The sequence below is a fragment of the Esox lucius genome, chromosome 2, assembly GCF_011004845.1.
Source record: "Esox lucius isolate fEsoLuc1 chromosome 2, fEsoLuc1.pri, whole genome shotgun sequence".
Taxonomy (NCBI): Eukaryota; Metazoa; Chordata; class Actinopteri; order Esociformes; family Esocidae; genus Esox; species Esox lucius.
The window spans coordinates 9,601,105-9,620,791 of record NC_047570.1 but is presented as its reverse complement, the minus strand read 5'-3'; the positions used below and the strand labels follow the sequence as shown (position 1 = coordinate 9,620,791).

General features: G+C 48.0%; 1 protein-coding gene across 1 annotated transcript in view; it reads left to right on the top strand.

Annotated features, from left to right (window-relative positions):
• Positions 1–19,687, top strand: part of itfg1 (integrin alpha FG-GAP repeat containing 1) — a 131,616-nt gene that overhangs the window by 96,131 nt on the left and 15,798 nt on the right. The window contains exons 12-14 of the mRNA XM_034296425.1: positions 996–1,104; positions 8,820–8,863; positions 10,016–10,094. Coding sequence (XP_034152316.1) covers positions 996–1,104; positions 8,820–8,863; positions 10,016–10,094 — 232 coding nt within the window. The remainder of the gene's footprint in view (positions 1–995; positions 1,105–8,819; positions 8,864–10,015; positions 10,095–19,687) is intronic.

Below are 19,687 nucleotides of genomic sequence, written 5' to 3'. Positions count from 1 at the left end.
TGGTGCCCAAAACGAGTGTGGGGGGGGGGGGGGGGTCGAGCGCGGCGAGACCAGAACATCCCTGCTGACCATGCCTCCCCAGGCATCGTCCATGCGGCCTGCCCTGCTTTTGAGGATATTTGAAATGCAAGCTCGGATGCATCTCAAATCTTGTTGGCTTTTTAAATCTTTAAACAGACACAAAGCTTTCATTCTGCCTAAGATTCACCATCTGGGACAGCTTAAGTTTTATTTAGTTTGTTTTTCCTGTCCCTCCCTCGCCATCCTTCTGCTACGGGCTGTGTCTTGGTCTCAGACCCGTCCCTGCCTGCCTCCCCGTGTCCCTCTATCTCTTTATTACCATATCCAAAATGGCCTGGACTGCTTGGAGCATGGTTCTGCAACAAGTCCATGCTGACCGATTTCTTTATCCCCCCCTCCAAAAATAATTGTACAAATTCCCAGGTTTTTCAGTTTTTAACTATTAATATTGCCAGGAATGTAGTAAGATAAATGATGTGATTTTAATATAAAAGGGTATGACATAATTATTTACTCTATACTATGGTTATATATATTTTCAGGCTTATTGCTGGTGAATTTGTGGTGTAGAAAATGATTTCCCTCATTATTATAATTAGACCCCCTCCAACAACATTCATCCACAGCTGAGTCTAGATCCCTACCCTTTGGTTTGAGCTCACATAATCCATGTGTTTGTCTTGGCTGAGAGATTTATTTCAGATATGTATTTTTGTGCGAAATGCCCTGTCTCTTTGTATCAGTGGAGGAGGTAGTTATTCATCAGTATATCTACATTCGGGTCCTATCTTAGAGTTTGCTCATTTTCTCTGTAATTCCCCGACAGTGTGTGAGATGAGTGCTGATAAGCACCCTAATGGAGGATCTGTTCTCTGCCCATTAAGGGATGAAATGCTACATCAGAAGAGACAGTCAAGGAAAGCTCTGCCTCCGTTCCCTTTTGTTCACCATGTATTGCCATTTCTCATTTGCAGGGAATATTAGATATGATCGTGCTCAGCAAAGCAGAGGGGAAGGAGAGCTTCGTCATCCACGCTTTGAAGAACAACTTTGAGGCCGATGCGTACTTTGTTAAAGTGATCGGTGAGTTTCAACTTTTCCTGAGCACCTTCTGCGGCAAGCGCGCTCCCGTCTGTGTGTGTGTGTGTGTGCGTCTGTTGTTTGTGAACATCCGCATTTGTATGCACGCATCGTCTTCCATTTCTGTTTCCAACCTACATGCTATTTGTTTCTAAAACATTTCCTGTCAGTCACCCCCCTTTCGTCGCCGCGTGACATCCACAGAAGCCCCACCCGTACAGCGTTCTCAGCGTAAGGCCCGGGAAGAACACGGGAGGTTTTAAACGCGCCTCGTTTGAGGATCCCACAGCCACCTCTTCGTTCCCTACCGCCGGAGTTAGCAGCGGCACACGCGCTCCATGACTGGAGGCTACGGGCCTTTTGGTTTGCTCTAGACAACAGAGCGCGCATCAACACAAACAGGAATGACTGCCGGGCATGTCTCTCCCTGTGTCCTTTGTGTGTTTAGACTGAACTCTTCACCTCGTTCCACTGCGGTTGACCCTCTGTCCCTGGCACGGTAGAAACAGTGGCAGAGTGCGGCTCTGGTGATGGCTGACATTTTTCAGGGAAAAAAACAACCTGAACGTATCAAGTGAAAAAAAACTCAAAGGAGAAGCTGCTTTAATGCCGTTTAATACCGCCCGCCGGGTTTCAATTAATGGAGAAGCGCCACGTTATTTTCTTCTCCTGCCTGCTGTCACCCCCCCACCCCCCCCCCCCCCTTCCCTGACAGCCCCAGTGAAAGGCTGCTTTTCTTGACGCTAGTTAGCGAGCTCGAGCTATGACTGCTTTTCTGCCTGCTACATCAAGCACGGATACAGAGGCGTTCGCTCGCACGCACGCACACACACTCTCTCATCTAACACCACTGACCCAGCAGTTTTTTATTTTTGTTGTTGATTTGTCTTTTTTCTGTCGGTCGTTGCTCCTCAGCGAGGCGCCGATGGCTAATGAGAGCGCCGCTGGCCGTCGGATGTTGACGAGTGGGCGTAGCTGGACGAAGCACTCTGGTAATTCGACGCCGTTCTCCGTCCATTTCCAGACTGCCTCTGCCCACCCCCCGCTTCCTGCCGAGGTGCGCGTACGAGAGAGCGGACACACGGGTGAACCCAGAGATGGGCCCCTTCCACTCTAAACATATTCCTCCGCGAAGGCGCCGGAAGCAGCGCGCCTCCTCCTCCTCCCCTTTACAACTCTGAGCCGACACTGGAACACACTGGGGCACATGCAGAACAAACCCTGCCCGCTTTCCCTGCCAGTTCAGCTGTGACTGTTTGAAAGGCGAGGCAGTGGCTTCCTCCCGCCAGCCCTCGGCAGCAGAAAGGCAAGCCTGTGAATAGGCTAGCGGGGGCGGCGGTGTTAAATAGGATTATGGGTAAGCTGCATTTGTGCGCGGGGAGCTGAGGTGGGCCGTGATTCACTCCCCCCGACCGTCTCGTTGTGGTAAACACGAGGGGGGGGGGGGGGTTTGGAAGGACTAGGTGCTGATGAGAGGGGTTTCAGGTGGGGGGGGGGGGTTTGGAAGGACTAGGTGCTGATGAGAGGGGTTTCAGGTGGGGGGGGGGGGGGGGGTTTGGAAGGACTAGGTGCTGATGAGAGTGGTTTCAGGTGGGGTGGGGGGGGGTTGGAAGGACTAGGTGCTGATGAGAGGGGTTTCAGGTGGGGGGGGGGGGTTTGGAAGGACTAGGTGCTGATGAGAGGGGTTTCAGGTGGGGGGGGGGGGGGGGTTTGGAAGGACTAGGTGCTGATGAGAGGGGTTTCAGGTGGGGGGGGGGGGGGTTTGGAAGGACTAGGTGCTGATGAGAGGGGTTTCAGGTGGGGGGGGGGGGGGGGTTTGGAAGGACTAGGTGCTGATGAGAGGGGTTTCAGGTGGGGGGGGGGGTTTGGAAGGACTAGGTGCTGATGAGAGGGGTTTCAGGTCAGGGTTGATTGAGAGACATGTCCGTGTTGCACAACTGATGGTGCGTGATGTAGACAGTGATTCATCCGGCCTTAATGGAAGTGCTGTAAGGACAACGCTCTCGGGGGCACAGCCGACATCCTCGAGGGTGGCTGGATTCTTCTGACAACGCTTGCAGCCCCCCCCCCCCCCCCCCCCCCGACCACACCCTGCCTTATGGTCGAGTGGCAGGTCGGTTGGACAGGGGGTGGGCCCCTGGCGTTGGGTCAGTTTCCGCCGGCATCAGTTCCACGGGAGCTTATCGAACGGCCTCGCTGTGGTATCGACTTCAGGCCCGGGTTGCTCACCGGGGGAAATTATAAGGCGTTGCACACGCCGGGTCCAGGAGACGCAGCTAATTGGAGCGTTCAGGGGCCAGCAACGGCACGGGATCGATCCTCTCAATTTTCAAACGGCACCCGCCGCCGCTTCCCGACCGCCTGGCTCACGCCAGCTCACTGTGGGGTCAGGTGGATATGGACCGTCTCGGTCTCCATTGCTCAGATGCCGCCCTTTTGTTTGCCTATCAAACCGGCTCTAATTAGGCGTAATCTTCAGCCGGCCCTTGAATTAGGAGAGTTAATAAAGTGGAGATGAATCAGGAGGCTGGGATACACAACGGACCCGGGGAGCGTGTAATGGCAGATCCATGACGTCTTCTCACCCTTAGTACCTTGGAAAACCGTTGCAGCTGTATCTCCAGTGTTCACTTCAGTCCTCGTCATCTCGCCAAGGATTAAAAAGGACCAGATGTGAAACAAGTCAAAGTAGAAAGGTTCCCAAAACAGGTTACCGGCGTCTGTGTGTGTCTGCGTGCACTCGCGTGTGTGTGCGCGCGCGTGTCTGTCTGCAGTTATCCATCTGTTTGTGCGTGCGCGTGTCTGACAGAGAGAACTGTGTGAGCTGATTACGTTCTCCTGTTCTCTAGTTAGGATGCAGATTAGCTGCATTGAGGAACATCTGCAGGCTTTGTTCAGTCCGGCGCACATCCTCTCTTTCTCTCTTCTCTCTCTCTCTACGCCTCTGTCAAGCTGTCAGTCAGGAAATCAGACCGCATTTGAATTCCGCTCAAGATGTGGGAACTTTCATGAAGGCATTGCACACAACGCTCTCCCAGAATATAAAGATGTGTCCTTTTGTGTTTGGCTTTTCGGGGGGGGGTCGGGGGGCGGGGGTTGGTTGTGTGTAACGTTGAGTTTTGAATTTAAATAGCCAGTATACATGAGTCTCACATGTTAAGGGCACAGGCCAAAACGGGCAAATATCAAATGTTAGATGAATATTCGGAAACCAGCGATATGGTACAGAAACATTGAGTTCTCGATTTACTCTCTTCAGTTTTAAAATAGATATCAGCCTCCAACACTGAACAGTACTTCCAGGGTTCCCATTTACCAGTTAGATAGTCATACTTCACTTGTGTCTGCTCTCCACCTTCGTAAAGCCGATCTCTTTGGATACAGATGGAATATTCCGGCCTGCGCATGATTGACGGCTAAAGCCGTCCCTGCAGATGATCCATAGACAACGGTAGTCGGGTGTTGTCAAAGCGCCAGGCGTGGTTTCGCTGTGACTTAAGTATGAGATAAGACGGGCATGACAGGAACTAGACTTTAAAATCGGCTGGGAGGAGATTGACAATGTGTGCCCACACACACACACATATACACACACTTCCTTCGTGGATTACTCAGCTATGAGCAGGTGGTCACTCGGGAACACTATTAATAGTAAAATAGAAACGGTGGCTGTTGCGAGAAGACTGCGAGTGTGTGTGTCTGCGTGTGGCGCACAGGCTTTCTGATTGTGTGGTGTGTGTATGTCCCAGCCTGTCTGTCTGTCGGGCATGTAGCCTTGGGTCAGAACCTACACGGAACAGGCCTGAGGAAAACGAAAGCGGCGTCTCGGAACGCTCAGCTGCCATTGTGCGACTGCTCAGTACTCATTGACTGCGTTTGTAGCCGCCGGCCCTCTGACACGACTCCCTGTCTGAGGAGCACCCATCCCCGCTCGGCAAGAGGGACGTCTCCTGACCGCCCCGGAGCGGCTCGCTGACGTCAGCTTGGTTTCCATGGTTCCCCCCATGTATTTTTTTGTGTGTGTTTTCTTTTGATTTAAATGAATACATTGCCCCTGATGATACAGGAGGCGATTAAAATGTGAGCCGCCGGACTGAATCTCCTGGGCAGGGTCTGGACTGTTTGAGGCGGGGTGGGGGGTGGGGCAACACGCTTTATTAGTCAGGCCCCGGGGGGTGGTTGTCAACCCGCATTAGCTACAAGCTCCGAATGCACGTAGCTTACAGGAGCCTTCCCTAGTGTAGGCCGAGCTCCGCTCTCCAGTCCGTCAACGGGAGTCTCATTCAGATGACACCTGCAGCGCCTCACCACCCAAACGATGGTGCCCCCCTCGTCCAAGCCCTGAACAGGGGGCCCCACGGTCCTGGTTAGGACGTCTGGCCTCACCTGTATGCATCGATATTGTGCAAGCGTGTGTCTGTCTGTTCGTGCCATTTGACGTGGCTTCAATCCGCCTTTCAAAACCTTCCAGCGTTATAACATTGTGACACCAATTTTAACAGCCTACAATACATCCCTGCCAAGTCCTGGTAGCAGCCAGTGGCCCGGATTGCTAGTCACCTTGTTGTTGAATGCCCTCTCACATTACAAATGAAGGGAACCCTTGATAAGAATCGTGTGTGTATATATATATATATATATATACACACACACACACACACACAGACTTTCATATATTTACAGTGGATAAAAAAGGTCTACACACCCCTTTTTTGTGATGTAAAAGAATGAGACAAAGATAAATCATGTCACAACTTTTCCACTTTTAATGTGACCTATAATGTGAAAAAGTCTATTGATAAACAAACTGAAATCTTTGAGGGGGAAAAATGAAAAATAAAAACCTTACAATAACCTGGTTGCATAAGAGTGCACACCCTTTTATAACTGGGGATGTGGCTGTGTTCAGAATTAACCAATCACATTCAAACTCATGTTAAATAGAAGTCATTACACACCTGCCATCATTTAAAGTGTCTCTGATTAATCACAAATAAAGTTCAGCTGTTTCCTGACATTTTCTTAGTTTAGTTCTCAGAGCAAAAGCATCAGAGGGATCTTATTGTTGAAAGATATCAATCAGGAGAAGGGTACAAAATAATTTCCAAAGCATTAGATATACCATGGAACACATTGAAGACAGTCATCATCAAGTGGAGAAAACATGGCACAACAGAGACATTACTAAGGACTGGACGACCCTCCAGAATTGATGAAAAGACGAGAAGAAAACTGGTCAGGGAGGGTTCCAAGAGGCCTACAGCAACATTAAAGGAACTGCAGGAATTTTTGGCAAGTACTGGCTATGTGCTAAATGTCCCGTATTTTTCATATGGATGGGCTATGGGGTAGCCTTTTCTTACAAATAAGAACATCCAAGCCTGCTGAAGTTGGCAAAAACAAACATCAAGTCCCCCAAAAGCAAGTGGGAAAATGTGTTATGGTCTGACTTTTTGGCCATCAGAAACAACACTGCACATCACCCAAAGAACACCATACCCACAGTGAAGCATGGTGGTGGCAGCATCATGCTTTGGGGCTGTTTTACTTCAGCTGGAAACGGAGCCTTAGTCAGGGTGGAGGGAATTATGAACAGTTCCAAATACCAGGCAATTTTTCCACAGAACCTTCAGGCGATGAAGAGGAAGTTCACCTTTCAGCACGACAACGACCCAAAACACACATCCAATTCTTTTTTATAGATCCTTGCAGAGTTCTTTGCCATGAGGTGCCATATTGAACTTCCAGTGACCAGTATGAGGAAGTGTGAGAGCACAAGCTACTCCTTTAGTCTCACTCATTGAGACCTGTCTGTCCAGCATTTTATAGGCATGGTTTTAGAAAGGGCAGCCGTTCTCAACACTTTCCCACAACTGACACCCGCAAGCGCGCACACACACTGATCTCTAGAAGCAGCCTTTCTCAAAGTGACAAGCAGACAAAAGGTCCTTGATACACTTAAGTTTCCTCGAGAGGAATCCTGGCGTTCACTAGTCGTGTGCTGCTGGAACACGAACAGGAACTCTGAGACACACGCAGGCACAACAACAGCCCGTTCCATCCTCCGCGACGGTGCGCCGGTCCTGCAGGGTGAGCTATCGCGAGCCGTGAAGTCCCCTGCGTCTCAGCTTGCCGTCGGGTACGTTCGGGGTACATTCGGCTTGAACCCGCATAAACAGCACCAGGCCCCGTAGAACGCCGTGAATCAAGTCCTTGTTTATTCGAAGAGCGCCGGGTAAGGGGGGGGGGGGGGGGGTCACTCAGGTGAGGGTCGGACAGGGGGAGATATCTATCTGAGCGCAGCGAAGCCTCGGCGTCCTGGAGCGGCGGCAGCACGGTCAGCGAGCCGCGAAGGACGACGCGGAGGTGAGGAATTGGTGCTTTGCCATCAACGTCTGCCGCCACGCTTCGCCGCTCACGTCAGGCACTTTATGGAGTCTCTGTGTCGGCCCTATTGATTGGATTTGCCCATTCCACTAACCACTTTACAACCCGAAACACTCATGGTCCCCCATAGTCCTTTAAACAAGCCGATGCCTCTCGTTCCTAGTGGCTCAACAGGGGATCACTTCTTTGTTAGGACCACTTGGAAAAGGAGCGGTTTCTAATTAGACGCCATCGCCACCATTCGGCGCAGAACCGACACTCTGGGTACTTGGCATGATGACAAGTAACACTAGTGACATTTTAGTTGGGCTTTTTTTTTCTTCTTGTTTTTAACAAGAGTACCAAAAGTAAGCTCTCATTAAATGAGCCGATGGAAACACCCTTCAGGGTTAAGAAGACCCCGACCCTTTATGATCTATCGATCTGACTGTCCTCTGCACATGGCTGGCCGATGTTGGAGCTGATTAAAGATCAGTCCTTGATCAGATGGATATCTGCCTTGCACATGTGTACTGTTGGGGCTGCTGCTGACAAAAGCAGCTTTCGCGGGGGTTGTCTCTCTTTCGACATGGCCGGTATTGATCCCACCGACCTCAGAGATATAACCCCCCCACCCGACCTGACAGACAGCTCCCCGGAGAGGTCATCTCATTCCGGTGTCGGACGAGTCAGTCCCTTGAAGTACATGGTTCCAGTAGTGACAGTCAGTCTCTCTGGGGCCTAGTAGCTCCGAAGGGTGAAGAATGGAATGCTTTTGCTCCGAATGGAGTCGTTTGTTTATTGGCATTAAGGAGTGCAGTCGGGCAGGCAGTCAGGCAGGCAGGCAGGCAGGCAGGCAGCGTTCAGCGGTACACAGGAGAACAGTGTATGCATGGTGGGAGATCCTAATTAAAGCGGTATTCAGCAGCTCAACTCCAATGAGCAAATTGCCAGCACCAACCCATCAGTATGGTAATATATTAATTCTTCCTTATTGCTGATTAGGAATTCAGGATTTGGCTGCTTCATGTTTGCTTTCCCCGTTCATTTTACCACTGCCGACTTTTCCCTTGGCCCTTTGTCTATTAATTCTCGATAGTAACTTAAGAATATACTGTGCGCTGTATTTGTTTAGCATTTCCATTGATAGCAATCGGCGTAGAATAAAGCTATAGGCGCTGCTGGTCTATCTACAGACCACTTAGCAGTTTAGCAGCGGGTTGATTTTCCAACTGCGATGGTGTCACTGACCGTTCAATATCGAGATTGTTTAGCGGTCTGTTCCCACTGCATTGTAATGTGTACAAAAATAACTTCTTATTCAATCTTCTTATTTTCCCCCTCCTCCTCAGTACTCAGCGGACTCTGCTCCAACGACTGCCCCGGAAACGTCAGGGTAAGCGTCCTCTGTCCCCGTATGTCTGCCATGTTGTCCGTCATCCAGAGAACTAGTGAAAGACAGGCTTGGCACGGGTCCTGTCCTAGTGTTTGTGAATGGGTTTGTTTGCCTCTCCCCTGTGTGTCTGAACCCACCCCACCCCAATTGCCTGACTGCGCCAGATGATTGATTTAGCCAGTGTCAGGAGCTTTGGGCTGTTCGCCCCACTCCCCTCCTCCTTAAATCCTTCACATCTATCACTTAGCTCCTCTTCTGTCTTCCCACCCATTGTCTCGTCCTCTAGCACTATCTAGGACTATTCTCTAACACTATCCTCTTCAGTTTACCAAAAACTTTCCATTTCCAATCCCAGTTCAGTACAGTACATTTTCCTGGTTTTCCTATGTTATGAGATATATTATTTACGTGACTTTAGAATGCAACTACTTGATAATGAACTATCGTCATCCATTGAAATGTATTAGTATCAGATTTAATGAAACATCTAAAAATGTCTACCTTGCGAAGGAAGATCTTTTGTGTTAAAGGCATTAGGAACCAACAAGAGTATTCCATCCAGAACAATACAATATGCTCACATTTTCTATCTTTGCAAGGTTCCCCAGTCCTTCCCCAGAAAAGTGCCCAGCCAAAGTGTAATTTACTTTAGGAAGAAAATTGTCATAATTCCCTCATGTGTAAAACTGAAGTAAAGGTTGGATTTGCTGCCTTGTGCTGTTTTAATACAACATTGAGAGTTTACCTGTGGCAGAACGGAGTGATGATGGGAACACTGCATTATGCCGAGGTTCTAATGGACACTGCTGCTATGCCAGGCTCACTATAGCCAGTGTCTGCTGGGATCACCGCTTTGGCTCCCCACCCAGGGCTTATAGACCTGTGTTTATTTCCCCCAGGACTCCCAGCAAAGCTCCCCAGAGCCACTGGGGTTTGTGCCCAGAATCCCCCCCAAGGCTTAAAAAAAGGTCACAGGGTTGTTCGCACACGCTCTACGTGCAGCCAAAACCGCAGAGTGAGTCATCGAATGGGACGGATCTCAGGATTTAGGTGTCCGCATGGAGAATGGCGTCACGGGAGGATCTGCTGTTTTAGCATAGGACCACCGGGATGTCTTTTCCACACTAACGCTCGTTGTGTCTGACCTTTCAGCCATTCGGTGTGAACCAGCCTGGTCCCTACGTCAGCTACACCACCGTGGACTCCAACGGCTACCTGAAGAACGCCTCAGGTACGAAGCCCAATGTTGCCCGATGTTGTGGGTAATTGCGTGTTGTTGGAGATCGTCTCTGGGCCACAGTTGCAGGTCAGAGTAACCGGGCCGTCGGTTCATCCAGAGTCTGGGCCCTTTCACGGCCTCAGCCCCAAGGGTTTAATTGAAGCCTGGCCGCTGTGTTTCTCCTCAGATAATAGACCTGTCGCCCATCACCCCCCATTTCACCAGGGGTTATCTCACAGACAGACCTGATTATGTTGACACAGCATTTCCTTACAGAGGGTGTGTGTGTGTGTGTGGGGGGGGGGGTTATTGGTTTGTTTGCTATGAAACTGAGGGCTTTGTTTGCTCGGCTCTTTATATGATGTTGAAAGGGAAGGGGGAGAAAGACAGGGCTTGTTGTCTGGTTTCTCCTGTCTCAAGATTTGATGAAAAGAACCGTGCTTCGACTTCGAGATAAAGGTTGGCGTTCAGGGGCTCGCCGTGGAGGAGGGCGGAAGAATGACGCTGTTAGCCAAGCCCGTAGGCAAGGTTCTGTGGCGGCGGACAAATACGAGGGTTTCAACAGCGTCTTTTCACTCCGGGACCCTTCATCAGAAAGGTGTCGGCGCTGTGACAGAATGCCCTTCTTCCACAGTCCAAAGGTCGTAGTATCCCACCTGGCGCAGTCAGCCTTCACGGCCTCAGTGAGATTAGACGTAAGACCACGAGTCAGTCGCTCTTGTCGTTTAACACCTGAGCTAAACTCATCAACGCCAGCGTGAGTCTTTGTCAACCAAAGGATTCTCATCCGCCCACGGTGGTCCTGCCCATGGTCTGATTGCTGCCGGTGAAGAGCAGGGTGATACTGAGGGATATAGATTCAGGGAAATGGACAGGACAGATGAGTGGAATCAGCCTTAATAACTCCCCCTACGGTCTCCAGAAGTTGACAGGCCCATTTCTAAGACAAATCACAAAACGACTTAGCGGACAGAAATTCTTTTTCAGATAACTGAGAGTAATGGATTCAGGGCAGCAATTTACGGGATTCCAACTTGAGTTATCCCTTCTTTTTAAAGCCTGGGTTCCATTTGCCACTTTTAATTTTGCGCTCTTTCACATTCCATCGTCTCTGTGTGTCTATGTGCAAACACGGAATGAAGCACGGTTTGAGTTTTTAACTGTTGAATGCATGCATTAATGGATAGGCAACAATGCAGTAGTAAGTTTAAGAGGCAAAATACTTCTTATTATTTAGTCCCTCTGATGGGACACAAATAGGCTATAGAGGTAAATGCCTGCATCAATCAGAGTGTTGTTAAAGAAAGTCTGGGATTTTGGTTCAATAATCCCAGACCCTGCTTGTGCAGTACCTCCTAAATGTTGCGTTATCTGATTCCAGGCTCTATTTCCGTTAAAGGTGAACTTGTTTTAAGGTTTAGGAACTATCTTAAACAGTCCTACTGTAGGCAGGGGAAACCTGTTTTGGGTATTTTGTGTATATAAAAATAAATCATGGGATATTTTTAGTCTTTATCTGTTAAGGACCTTTTGAAAATGTTGAGAGTTTGATTTGTATTCCTTTCTAGTTCTAATCCTTTTCTTTCTGTCAAACTGAAGTTGAAATTGATGCCGTTGCCAGTTTCTGTTGATGAATATGTCCAAATCAGTACTCAATATGCAGAAAGCGTTTGAAATGTCTGAAAACATAAATGTAACTTTTTAGACATACATGCCTAACAACATAATTGGCGATGAATATCTTTTTTTCTAAATGTATTGGGCTGGTTTAACATAATTCCAAAACACTTTAGGTATCTTTAAATCCTTAGTTAAAAGACAACCTGCAAAAAGGCAGCAATATTTTGGAATATTGGTAATACTTTATGAAAACAGAAGGAGACACATACTACTGTTTTGTCTATCCCTCATCCTGTAATTATCAGTAATCACAGTGAATCAAAAGTAATCAAAGCGGGTGGTTTAGGTTGCACATCCTGTTAAAATGTAACGTTTTGTTAATGTCAAATAATGGGTTTCCATCATGGTAAACATGAAATATTTTGTATGATGCTGAAATCCATAGAGCAAAGGGAAAACATGTGCTATTTAAACAGTGTGCTATTTAAACAGTAGAAATGTGCTATTTAAACAGTCAAACCCCACACTGTTAGTTTCACAGTCACCCAGGCCATCCGAGGGAGTTGGTGGATTGTCCTAGACTGATGCCTGTAAGGCCAGCATCCTCAAATTGTTCTGGTAACTCCACTCTGTCCCATGATCATGCTCCTGAATTATTCTTACAACATTGGTTTTGAAGACGAAACAAGATTGACAAAAAATTATATCGTATTGAAACCATCCCGCTCCCTGAACAAGGCTCGGCAATTTCCTTGGTCAAAGGGGTGATCAATGGTATATGGCCTACAGTTGGTTTTACAAAGAAGGCTGTTCATATTTGTTCACATTGTATGAATGTGAAAGTAGCAGTGAAGTGTTTTACATGTGACAAAATCAAGTGTTTAAAACAGAGGTTAGATTGATCGGTTTTAAATACTGGATTTTGCATAATCGATATGAATATAAACTCACACGTTTAACAACAATGATCTACTTCTTAGTACTTTAAACATGGATAAACATGGACACTTTTTTTAAAATGCTCTTAAGCATACTTTAACCAGGTGGTCTAGGACGCCCATAGGATTGTGCAGCAGATCAATGGAAGACTGGAAGAAGAGAGAAGTTTCCAGAAAGGGCAAAATGTCCTTGCTCTCCCTGTCGAGTTTGTTTACCGGGTATCTGCAGTCACGCGTTGGTCGAGGCTATTTTAAGGCTGCTTGAATTGCCTGTTTTAAAGAGCAGATTTGGAATTAAACGCCCTCGTCGCACCACCCCCCCCCCCCCCATGCGGCGGTTTAGGGTTGCCCTCCAACCCCCTCTGTGCCGGCTCAGCCCGGCGGACTAAGGAGCCAGACGACTGTCCTTGAACAGGTTATCTAGCAGTCTGGGTATCAGCCCCGACGCCTTGCCTGGAGGCCAGTGAGAAGGAGAGCGAAAGGCAGGGCCGACGCTAACTGAGGGAAACACCCAGGGGGCGGAGTTTATGTACTCTAACGTATGGAGATGGACTGGGTCGGCCTCGGCTGAGTTATTCCCCAGGCCCCTCATTTAACGGTAATAAAGTGCAGCGCGGGACTACATGGGCGGGTGCCCAGTGATTTAAAGTGTATTTATTCTGTGGCTTAGGGGCCCTTGGAGAAGCCAGGTAGACTGCCTAAATTGAGCGATGACACGTGGACGGCTCTGTCCTCCTGGGGCCCCGTGCACTTCATTTACCCTTCAGTATTCGATGAGGAGTGGGAAAATAGAGATTAGATGATGAAGAGGGATGCAAGTCATACATTAATGGATGGGGAAGGCCGAGGAGTATGGAGGAGACGTGTTCCAGGGAGAGGTGAAACGGCAGAAAACGAGTGGTTTACATGCAGGTGTAATGGAATGAAGATCCGGATAAATGAGACAGAGAGAGTGGAGAGGACAAGAAAATATAGGGAAAGTACTGGAGGAGGTCTGACAGGCTTGATTTTATCGGGAGCTTGGAGGGAAATGAATGCGTTCACCAAGCCTGTCGGTCTCTCATTCATATACGCACGCACGTGTGCGATTTGTTTTTCGCCAGGCTAGGAGTCATTGGTGACCCTCTGTAAATGGCCCAACTTTTCCTGTAGTCTTGTACAGCTCTGTTCATACTGTAAAACAGGACTCTAACAGGTCCATCTCCAGTTAACAGCCACTCACAGTCCGGTCATGAGTTGCGGGTCAAACAGCTCTAAATTGGTGGCTACATGCAATTTTCAAGTCAAAAACAAATCTCACAACTGTCAGACACCTTGAGTCCCAGCTACTTTGTAATCAACACAAAGGTGACCTTATACGAATCCCTTTTAGGCGTTGTTTGCCTTAAAAAGCCAAACCTGACCGTATCAGGCAATTTGAGTTTCAGAATGAATACACCTGTTTATCTGTCTGTTTTACTTGCACCGGTTGCACCTGTTTCTTGCACCTGTGGCGCTCAACTTTTCCTATTGTTCTAATGTGTAGCCAGCTTAAAATGCAACGATGGCTGTGATTTGATTCGTTGCAATCGTTGTCCTTCAATGTGCATCACATCACTCGACCTACGCGCTCCTCTTTCATTGGATGTGCAAGGAAAGGGCCAGGTGTGCAATTAAAACAAAATGAATGTTTGGTTTTCTTCCAGTTCTCCCCATCTGATGTTTTTGAATCAGTAACATAGACTCAAATCATCCAATTTCATTTCCTCTCTCTCAGTGCAAATTAAACCGGGAAAACTTAATTGGGAAATTGGGAAATATAATTTGGTAGGAAAATAACTAACAGATGCTACATTGACCCTTACGGGTGGTTATTAACCTTAATTTACACAGGTATAATCTCCGAAAACCCAGTGAAATACATTCCCTCCATACATTAAGGACCTAGAGGAGGTGCAGGGGAAAGGAGAAAACTCCTGTGAGCTACTTCAGTTATGTTTTTCATTTTGATTTTAAGTCACCCTCATGCTGGAAAAGGTCGGAGACCCCCTCTGTGACCCCATATGTTACCGTCCCATGTGTTAGTGACTGATCACGCCTGGCTTCTGCCTTGCGGGAAAGGTCAGCGCTAATGGTATGGTCTTAGCGGGCAGGCTGACCCATCAGCAGAATGTACAGTCCAGTTTTTGCCCGGGTATCTTTTAGCTCTCATTGCACTGAATGAGACCAGTTCTGTACAGGGGAGGGTAGCATGAGCCTTGTGATGAATTGATCAGATACGTCGCCACATGCTCTCAGCGTGCGGGCCCGGCCTCGACCCGGGGGGTGCCAGACATGAAGCAAGCATTAGCTGTGCCGGTTAGCCTTTGCATTTCTGTGGATGCCCTGTCTCTGTCAGGCGAAGGAACGGGTGGAGGGGGTTTTAAAAGCCCTGGCAGGCAGCTACTGTCGGATGATCCCTGGCTGCTCTGCCCGAGCCACCCGCGTATCGATCCCCAGGACCCAGGCGGTCTCCATCTCCACACCTCCACCTGGGGCTAGCATATCAATCAGCGGAATATTAATGCTAGCTCTGCCTGCCTTGTGTGGCTTCCAGTTAAATGTGTTTTATTGTATGTGTGGGAGTTAGTGTGTGTGTGTTTGTTTTTTGTTTGCATGTTTGTGTGAGTCTATAATGCGGATAAACATGCATGCATTCCTGCCCTTGAGGGAGGGAGTGTGTGTGTGTGTTTGTTTGCATGCCTGATTGACTCTGTGGAGTGGTAGTTAATTTGTGTGCAGCCTGGCCCTCCGAGAACCGGCTCTCCATCTGAACCTCTCATTGGCGGCTCCTCCTCACCCCTCTGGCTGTTTGAATCACTCACGAAATTAGACATGAGCAATATTAGAAAATGTGGAAAATGTGGCCAAATATGGAAAACGTGCGCAGGTTCATAAATCCCTCTGACTCCTTGTCGGACCGTGTAAATGTGAGGCTCTCTCACTCACATGGAGGCGGAGGGAAGCCTACGTCACCAGCCTGTTTTTTTCTGAATGGTCAAACGCTATGTTAGCTGTCGTTGGAGATAACGTCGCCCCATCTCCATCCGCGTGACTCATGCGTTTGAACGGGTACCTGCTTTGAGTTCTGAATGATGTATTAGAAGTTCCCTTGGTGGTGTTTGTGTTCGGGCTCACTGTACCGCACAGATTTACATTAAGCCCACCGGGCTGCTTTGGTGAGCTTCTCCGAAGTGTCTTGTAAAATATGTATGCCATAGATCGCAATCGACTGAGCTTCCCGAGTCCTCTCTAACGCGCTAGTGGAAACCGTTCCCTCGATGTTTGAGTTGCCCAAGTCAGACTACTGGACAGACAATGTCTAAAGTAATAAGCTTACATGTCCATCTGTATTATCTTTTATAAGTTTTAAAAACAGTTTTGCCAACGCAATATTTTGCATTGTCTTCTGAACTGAAACATTTCAAGTTACTTGAACACTGATATTTTCTGTAGTGAAATCAGCCTTTTTTGCTCATTTCTTTCCAGTGGAAGTACAACCCAATGTTTCCAAAAGAGTAGACGCTGTAAAATGTAAAGAAGAACAGAATGCCATCATTTGAATATATGATGTGCAAGTCATTGCTCTCTGTTTTGATTGCATTTGGTGGCTAGCCTGTGTTTGTATTTGGGTTATTTGTATTTGGTGGCTAGTCATTTTAATCCCATGTTAGCTCATGCACAGTGCTCATTGTGGTAACTGGAGGTAAATCTGTAAGCAGTACTGAATGCTAAATTGTCTTCTGATGTGCACATAACTTTGGTGATGGGAATAACTCATTAATGAACATCAGTTTGCCTTACAGCTTTCATATCAATTACACCTCATCAAGTGTTTTATACTGACTACCACTTTATTTTAAGGAAAAATGTAAAGCATTATATAATTGAACAACGTATATAATAAACGTTAAGTAGACTTAAAAATATGAAATGATCAACTTGGAAATCTTTAGATTAGCAAAACACCAATACTTCTTATATTTACTCCGTAAGCAAACTTTTTCTCTTTAAAACATTAATTGTGGGGAAATAAAATTATATTTAGATATGAGTTACTACCACTTTTACAATTTGAGTTCTACTGATATTTGTCAATGTAGAGTAGTTACTGCTCAATTGATTTAATGAGTTAGCCCATTACATTTTACAGTGCAAAGAGATTTTCTATAGTTTCCTCTGTTCCTCCTTTATAGGCAGATGTTCATGCTGTTGGGTTGTGTGTAATTTGTGTCATTGTTATTCTCCCCAGTTAATAAATCAGGAGGCCATATAACATAAGCTGTAATCCGCTGGGGGTTTTGAAGGTAAATCTGCAGTACAGTGTTTTGGTGTGGTGGTAAATCTAGTGGTTTTACAGCATTTGTCTTTGGCCTGCCGCTAAGGCGGTGTGGTCTCAGGCTTACTCAGCAGAGAGATTGATTACCCTGGGCCCTGGTGATGTTAAGACAGGGGATCATTATCAAGTGCAATGAGCTGTGTGTTGTGTTTACTGCATAAGAGAGGAGTTACCGCCGGAACGAGTCAGTCAGATGGCCCTTGAATGTCCACAGATTCACGGGACCTCCTACCTGTGCGTGCGCTTGTGCCTTCACGGCTTGTTGACTGTCATACAGGACAGTGCACGCTGGATCAGCGCAGTCTGGCCAGGTGGGTGGTAGGGTGGTCGGGCAGGGTTATCTTTATGCACTGTAATAATTCAAGGTGGTCCTGAAAGGTTGTTTGTGGTCATAGGCCGGATATTGCACTCTCTTCTGAGGACTTTGGCTTTGCAGAAACATCCACTGGTTGAGAATGCGATGGTGTGACATATTTCCCGATCAACCATACCAGATTGGCTAAGAATTGGCTTGGCTAAGAATTGTATCACCTGCTATACACTTTTTAGCCAAACAGCATCAGATACATGAGCAACCCATACGGAGACAGAGGGGCGCTGTTTCGCTCACTCTGCCGCTTTATCTCAGATTGATGCATCTGTCTTTCGGCTCACGTCTTTGTCTAATAGGCCATCAATATTTCCATATTTTCTTTGGATGGGCAAGGTGGTGTGGTGGGACAGAGGGCTATCACCGAGACAACACGGAGAGGGTGTGGAGTGGAGAGGGGAGCGGAAGGGGATAGCTGGGCGGGGGAATTTGGGTGGTGGGGGGGGTGGAGAAAGGCTGATCTATTTCAACACAGAGAAAACTGGATGAAGCAGTGGAATTGCAACATTGTAAAAAATATATATATTAAAAGAAAATAGGGATGGTAAATGAATAGCACTGTTGGTAAAAAAAAAAAGAGTGGGGTGGCGTTCCATCCATATATCTCTGTATTCCATTCCCATCTTTCTCCACCCCACTGCCGGCCTTGGCTGGCTCCGAGGAAGGGAGGGAGGAGAGCAAGAGAGGAGGAACAAACTGTTCTAGATCGATAGGGAACTTCGACAGGCTCTGTTTAATTAGGCAAATGAAGACAGTGGATTGACAGTAGAGACCCACCACCACCAGTGCGCGCCGGCACACACTCAAACAAGCACACTACTATGCTGTGATTACTGCAAGACTCCCATTCAGATTGGACTGTCTCTATACGACACGCTTGAGTGACTTGGAGATCATAGAGATAGCCAGAAAGACCCACAGACAGGCATACAGCACACACACACACACACTGCTTTGCATCTGTTTGGGCTGGATGGGTGTGTGTGTGTGTGTGTGTCTGTGTGTGTCAAGATGAAGTCAATTGAGAGTGTTGAATGTGTGGGATTGAGCAGGGCTAACCAACTGGAGAGGGAGGGAGGATTATTATTGATCAGAGCTTTGTTCGCTCCCTCCCCCGATTCTCTCCAGGGTTTCTGCAGTCAGGCCAGTAAATTGGGCCTGTCTCAAATTCTGAGAAGTTGGGATTGTGCAGCAGAGAACCCCTCCGCCGGTTCTGTCCAACTGTTCATGCCTCTCTAAGGACCACGCACCACTCTCATCCGTTCCTCTTGCACACACAGTCCCACTGTCTCCCTCTTGCTTTCTTTTCTCCTTCTGTCGGTCAGGCTTTCTTTTTTTCCGGTCTTCCTAGTTTACTCGCTACCTTTGTGTTAGTGTTGTCACTGCTCTTTCCCCTGTCGTGTTCAAACACTGTGGTCTGTCAATGTTAATGATCTTGCTCCCCTAATGCAATGGATCCCCCTGCCTCACAGAGCCCTGCTCTGTCGCCACAGTAACCTGTCGCGGAGCACACTTCTCAACTGCAGCCTAATGTCCAATTACGAGAGAGACCGAGAGAGCGAGATCGAAAGAGCGAGCAATGGAAAAAGAGACAGGAGAGACAGATGCAGAGAAATGGAGTTGAGAAAGGGCACCAAGGGGGAGGGTGATGAGAAAAGGCAGGGAATGTAGAGAGTGTGGGGGGGTAGAGGAAGAGGGTAAGAGGAGGAGAGAGCGGGGAGGAAAAGGGAGAGCAAACAACCCTTTGAAGTCATCCATTCTGGTTACCTGTCCTCTCAACACCTGGATCTCAGTTTGGCTTCAATCGCCATCTTCCAATTGTGTTCCCGACGATCCGACGCGCTGAAGATCTCAACACCTGGTCCTGACGTTGTGCCGTGAGCTTTCATTTGGCCTTACCCTCCCGAGAGGGTGCCAGTGATAAGACAGGGGAACAGACCGGGGCCCTACGGCTTGGCCACTTATCTCCTTCACCGCAGACACATGGACACCCCCCCCCCCCCCACCTTAACTAATCAGTGTCTGAATCTGCCGTCTACATTGTGCAGACCCCCAGGGCCCCCCCCTCCTATCACCAGAGCTTAGCCGTGGCTCGGTGTGTACCACTTCAATCCTCCAGCTCCCCTCGCCCACCGCTGCCGTCCGCCCCTTCTGTCCTTCCCACGGAAGCACCCGATCAGCGCAGAGGAGGGTTTCTATAGCGACGGATGCCCAAGGACCACTCCACAGAACAGGTTGGCGAGATAATCCGTGGCCAGATGTGATTGAGTGCGTCTATGCCCCTGAAGAAAATATTTTGTGTGTGATTTTTTTGTGGTAA